Consider the following 5,945-nt stretch of genomic DNA (forward strand, 5'->3'; position numbering starts at 1 on the left):
GCGGGCTCCCCAGGTGGGCTCCACAGAGCCGCGGCCCACCCTGCCCAGGCGCTGCTGGCGCCCCGCCCCCGCGCAGCTCCGGACGCGGCGGCTCGGAGCGACCTTTCCGCAGCCCGGGGCGGGGCGGGCCCGGCGCGCCGCGGCATTCCCGCCCTGCCGCCGCCTGGCCGCGCGCCGCCGCATGCAAATGAGGGCTCTCCTCATTGGGCAGCAGCGGGAGCCCTTTGAAAGGGCGCCCGGCGATTGGCCGCACGGCGGCGTTAACGCACACGGGAGAATCTCCCCCCGCCCTTTTTTTTTTTTTTTTGCCGCTAATGTGTGATGCGTTCCTCTCAGACGGTGTGTAACTCTACGCGCCGGTTACTACAGAACAAGTAGTTCCCAGCCCCCCGCCCTCCCCGTGCCCGCCCGTGCTGTGGGGTGGGACAGGGCGCTGCAGTCGTGGCCGCCGCCCCGCGGGGACTCCGGCGCAGAGGGGAGGGGGCGGCGGGGGCGGCAGGGAGAGGTGTTCCCCCTCCCCCGCGGAGGGATATTCTCGGCGCGCTCGCCGCACTCTGCCCGCACCAAAATATTGGGAGTTAAGAGGCGGCCCGGCGGCGCCGCCGGCCCAGAAGCGCGCGGGCAGCTCGGCGGCGGCGCGGCCTGTGCTCCGCCCGCCACGGCTCCACTGCGGCGCCCAGCCCGCTCCTGGCGCCGCGGCCCCCGCAGGGGCGGGCTCCACGCGTGGATCCGAAGACCCCGGACTCGTCTGCCTCCGCGGAGGGCTATAGTTTTGCCTGCGCCTGCCTGCGCCTCGAGCGGCATTCGCCGGGTGGAAGAAGGAACGCGGGAGCGGCGCGTTCTCTGACTGCGTTTCTCCGGAGGACTTTGTGCTACCGACGCCTGGACTGCTGCCGGCGGGGACGGACCCCCAAGGACTCCGTGGGTTCCCGCTCCCGGCCGAAGAAGGAGCCGCATAGAAGCTTTCGGCGGCTCGCCGCCCTCCGCCGGCTCCGGAGAGAGGAGAGCCGCGCCGAGCCAAGAGGACGCCGGCGGAGCTGCCGCGGGGAGCTAACTCGACGTTTTCCCTCCCTCGGAAGATGTTGCTCTCCAAGTTCGGCTCGCTGGCGCACATCTGCAGCCCTAGCATGGACCACTTGCCGGTGAAGATCCTCCAGCCAGGTACGGGGCTCGGGTGTCCCCTGGCAGCGCCGCGCCGGAGGGCGCAGACCCGCCCTGCGTTACCGGGGTGTCGGGGTCGGCGTCTCGCACCTCCCGGAGCTGCGTTTATTTTATTTTTACTTTTTTCCTTCTTTTTTCTTAGTTGAGGATTTTTTTTTATTCTTTTTTTTTTTTTTAAATAAAGCCTTGGTCGGAATCAGGGCAGTGCACACAGTACGGGTCCACCGGGCAGAGCGTTTGTGGGGGCTCTTTTTTTTACATTTTTTTTATTATTATTACCAGTGTTATTATTATTCGGGCGCACCGCGGCTGAGGATACTAATGCGGGGTTTTCCCTCTTGTTTCCGCAGTGAAAGTGGAGAAGGAGCCGTTTGATAAAGTCTACCAAGTGGGCTCCGTGCTGGGCAGCGGGGGCTTCGGCACCGTGTACGCGGGGAGCAGGATCGCCGACGGGCTGCCGGTGAGGCGCGGGGCGCCCGGGCGGGGGCGGCGGGCGGGAGCGTGGCGCGGGAAGCGGCGGGCGCGGCCGGCCCGGCCCTCGGCGGCGGGGCGCAGGCTGAGCCCGCCCCGCCGCTCACGGCGCCTCCGTTTTCCGCGCTCCGCAGGTCGCCGTGAAGCATGTGGTGAAGGAGCGGGTGACCGAGTGGGGCACGATTGTAAGTACCCGGGGGGGACTCCGGGGGTGCCGCGGGGCTCTGCCGCGGCGGGGCCATTGTGTGGGCGGCGGGGCCCGCCCCGCTGGCGCGGCCTCTGCGTCGGGAGGGAATTTGGCGGGGGTTCGCCGCCGCAGCGCCGCGCCCGCCCCTCGGACTGCGGCAGCGGCAGAGGGGGCCCGCCGGCCGCGCCCTCCTCCCCGCCCTGCACGCCCTCCCCGCCTCCCTCCCGTCAGCGAAGGGGTGCCCCGGGCCGCGCCACCCCCCGCTGACCCGCGCCCCTTTTTCTGCCCAGGGCGGCATCATGGTACCCCTGGAGATCGTCCTTCTCAAGAAGGTGGGCTCCGGCTTCAGAGGGGTCATCAAGCTGCTGGACTGGTACGAGCGGCCCGACGGGTACCTTATCATCATGGAGCGGCCTGAGCTGGTGAAGGACCTGTTCGACTTCATCACGGAGAAAGGTGCCCTGGACGAGGAGACGGCCCGCGGGTTCTTCCGGCAGGTGCTGGAGGCGGTGCGCCACTGCTACGGCTGCGGTGTGGTGCACCGGGACATCAAGGACGAGAACCTGCTGGTTGACCTCCGCACAGGCGAGCTGAAGCTCATTGATTTTGGCTCGGGGGCCCTCCTCAAGGACACAGTCTATACCGATTTCGACGGTACGTGCCCCCCACTCTTCCCGTGCCCCTCCCGGGGTGACGCCCTCCCTAGAGCTGCTGCTTAGCCCCTTTCCAGTGACCAGTCACAACAAGCAGAACCCCTGACACGGGGGTTCATATCAGATCTATCGGTAATGGAAACCTGTGGACCCGAAGCCGCTTAGGGGTGTTCAGTTGCGCAGGAAAGAAGCGATTCCAGGCAGTGACGCAGCAGTTTATGTTTCTCTGTCTTGGAAAAAGCGGGGTTTTTTTCCTAGAGGGTGATCTGTTTACATGGAGGTTTTGCCAGTGTCGGATGTTTCCATGTGTGGATATGCAGTTTTTATATGCGGCGTTTTTTTTAACTCAGAGTGGTACCTCCCCCGCTCCCATTCTGCCAGTGTCCTGGAAATCCCGCATTGCAGATTTTAAAGCGATGGGGACAAATGCATTCTCTCAAAATGAGTTGCTACAGCGGCTGGGGTCGATGCTTTAGAGGTGGGAAAGCTGAACATAAGCCGGCATGTGACCAGAGGGGAGCATTTCCCCCGGTGCTCGGAGTATGACTGATGTAACACGGGGTCTCGCTCCCCCCGCCCCTAGCTGCCGCACTCACATCTGTTTGTTGTGAAACCCGAAGCCCCACCGCACGTGACCCTCGGCATCACGAATTCCCCTTTTTGTTTGGTATCCAAGGAGCCCTCGGGCACTGGAGGAGTGGAGGGGGGCGGGTTGGGAAAAGCTGCCACATAAAAGCCCTGGGGGGGGGGCCTTAAAAACACAGAAATCGTAAGCGGCCCTATTTTGTTTATTGCTCTGTGGAATTGGATAAAGCAGATTAGCCCCGTGTAATGCGGGCAGACCTGAGTTTCACCTTCTTGTCGCCCTTCCCTCCTCCCTGCCAGCCCCCTTTGTCCTTTTGTGTCTATTTTTGGTGTGATGCTGCAGACGCCACGTGGTCAGTGAAAGGGAGCTTGCCTCAGTAAACAGTCAGCTGATGGGGCTGTGTTATTCCTTGCAACAAAATAGAACAACCGGATGGGCCAAGTCTGTTGATGGTGTAACTCTGCAGATGACCTGAAATTACGCTGCTAATGGCTTTGGCTTGTGAAAAATTTTAAGCTCTTTAGTTTTTTTTGTTTTGTTTTGGTTTTTTTTTTGTTTAGTTTTTTTGTTCTTGCTTTTTTTTTTTTTTAATTCCTAAATGTCAAGGGAAGTGCTTTAAATCTTTAATTGTGGGTTTTTTCTGCTTTCAGGAACGAGAGTATACAGCCCTCCAGAGTGGATCAGATACCACAGATACCATGGGCGGTCAGCAACAGTATGGTCTCTGGGAGTTCTGCTGTATGACATGGTTTGTGGGGACATCCCTTTTGAGCAAGATGAAGAAATCTTGAGGGGACGATTATACTTCAGGAGAAGAATTTCACCTGGTAAGTTCTATAGAAGTCTAATGGATTTTCTAGTTTTGGGGTTTTTTTTAATAGTCTTGAACGTGTGAGCTTGTGTGGGTGGATTTTTGTTACTGAGGATTATTATCTTTTTTTTTATTATTTTTTTAATCTAATATGGCTTTCTTTTTTTGTTACAGAATGTCAACAACTGATCAAATGGTGCCTTTCACTGAGGCCTTCAGACAGACCAACACTTGACCAGATTTTTGACCATCAATGGATGCACAAATCTGATGTAGTGAAGTCTGAGGACTGTGACATAAGGCTACGGACCCTTGATACTGATGTATCTAGCACAAGTTCAAGTAATGAGAGTCTGTGAATTACTAAGGACCTCGCACTGGGAGGGGGAGCTTCAAGCAGAAAGACCACAGTGCTGCTGCCAATACATAGGAGGGGCTAGAAAATGCATTCATTATTCTGTAGTTGAATCTTTGTCTGAGGGACTTGATTTTGTTTTCCCCCTTTGCTGGTTTCTGCTTTGGAATGAGAGATTTCCTTTGGAAACGCTGATGTTTGGGAGTTGCAGGCCAGTACTTAGTCAAAGACTGACCTTATTAAGAAAGCAGTGACCTCTTGAATACATGGTAAACTTTTTTGCTCTCATAGAGCCTGGACTAGATTTTATTTGCTTTTGAGTGCCTTTTTGAAAGCTGCTTCAGTGGGACTTTCTTTTTTGAGCTGTCTATGTCCAAAGAAGATCCAGTTCATTATAGGAATTTGCTTCCTTTAGACTCAGTGCTGGGGGAAGCAGCTCCTATGATGCATTGGAGAACCTGTTCGGTGATTGAATGAAGTAGTCCCATCCACTGGTGATGGAATACTTGAACACAGACATTTCACTCCTGCGCCCCTGCCCTTTACAAATCCAGCCCACCTCTGCTGCTCAAAATATTTCCTATAGCCTGCACAAAAATATGAACAGGTATATCAGCTTCTTTATCAGAAACATTTATTCATGTTTCCTTTTATCATCTCTACCATTGGGCATGAGAAGCCCCTTTCTCAACTCCCCCCCGGCCTTTTGTCACCCTGCGAGTCTTAAAGTATGTATGGGCATGTTGAATGCACAATCAATGCAATATTCAAGGACTTCTACTTTTTTTTTTTTTCCATACCTGTATAATGTGTTTATGTAAACTTGGTTTTTCCCGTGTACTATACAGTTATTTATTGTTTGGAATTTAGAAGACCTCCCACAGTTTTCAACTGTGGCTATTTATTTGGTTAATTTATTTGGTTAGAGTTATTCAACACTGTGCTTTCCCCTCCTTCTCCCCATGGGAATTCTAGTGGTTTGCCCATGGCACTTTTTTTCTGCATTCCTGTCAACTTTTGGTTACAAAAAAAAATAAAAAAAAAAAATTTCTGACCTTACCAGTTTTTTGTTGGAAGATGGGAAATTGTTGTACAAAGTCTAATTTAAGGGAAATAGAATGACTTTTTAAAGTTAGTCAGTATGCCTTTTGTCTGGTATTATTGTACCAGAAGTGTAAAGTAATGCTGTTTGGAAGGGTTTTAAATTATTGACATTGTACAGTCTCCGTGCATTGGCTCTGGAAGGTAGAGTGGCAGAGTCATAAACCTTAATTTATTTTAATAGCTGTGTTTCTGTGATCTGGTTGCATTTATGCAGCTTGGATTTGGATTCTTTCTTCTGTTTAACGGTGTGAAATGTATGGAGATCATATTTTTTTATACAGGTATTTCAATTAAACTTTTTGTATATAACAAGTTCTGTGTTTGTGTATTTACTTTTATCTTCACTTTTACTTGTGATGAGCTGAGGAACACATTCTTACTGTGTCAAGCCTTGTTAAAGGCCTGCAGCAGCTGAGCCAGGGTTAGGAGATGGTCTATGTCATTAAGCAGTGACCATTTTGAAAGAATTAAGCAGTCCCTCACCTGAGCTCGATCTGCTCAATCACTGCGTTTATTGTTGGACTGGGGAAGGAGTACAATACAACAGCACTAATGGCCTACATAAAAGGGAAGTGGCCCTGTAATTGTGGGACTTTTACCTCTGTAAACACTGAATA

The 5,945-nt window shown here is 53.5% G+C and overlaps 1 protein-coding gene across 1 annotated transcript; it reads left to right on the plus strand.

Moving 5' to 3' along the window:
* Positions 1-628: 628 nt before the first annotated feature.
* On the plus strand, positions 629-5,640 carry PIM3 (Pim-3 proto-oncogene, serine/threonine kinase). The gene is made up of 6 exons (XM_005519209.3): positions 629-1,161; positions 1,512-1,621; positions 1,767-1,817; positions 2,110-2,473; positions 3,709-3,885; positions 4,044-5,640. The coding sequence occupies exons 1-6, from the start codon at positions 1,080-1,082 to the stop codon at positions 4,226-4,228; spliced, it is 969 nt and encodes a 322-aa protein (XP_005519266.1). The 5' UTR covers positions 629-1,079; the 3' UTR covers positions 4,229-5,640.
* The last annotated feature ends 305 nt before the right edge of the window (positions 5,641-5,945 follow it).

This window comes from Pseudopodoces humilis, chromosome 5 (assembly GCF_049639895.1).
Source record: "Pseudopodoces humilis isolate 2021_Gansu_Grassland_sample_001 chromosome 5, ASM4963989v1, whole genome shotgun sequence".
NCBI classification, from domain to species: domain Eukaryota; kingdom Metazoa; phylum Chordata; class Aves; order Passeriformes; family Paridae; genus Pseudopodoces; species Pseudopodoces humilis.

Excerpts from the sequence above, each read along its gene's own strand:
- PIM3 (XM_005519209.3), top strand. The coding sequence starts at position 1,080 with ATGTTGCTCTCCAAGTTCGGCTCGCTGGCGCACATCTGCAGCCCTAGC. Across the intron at positions 1,162-1,511 it reads GGTGAAGATCCTCCAGCCAG|TGAAAGTGGAGAAGGAGCCG; the intron begins GTACGGGGCTCG and ends TTGTTTCCGCAG. Across the intron at positions 3,886-4,043 it reads CAGGAGAAGAATTTCACCTG|AATGTCAACAACTGATCAAA; the intron begins GTAAGTTCTATA and ends TTTTTGTTACAG.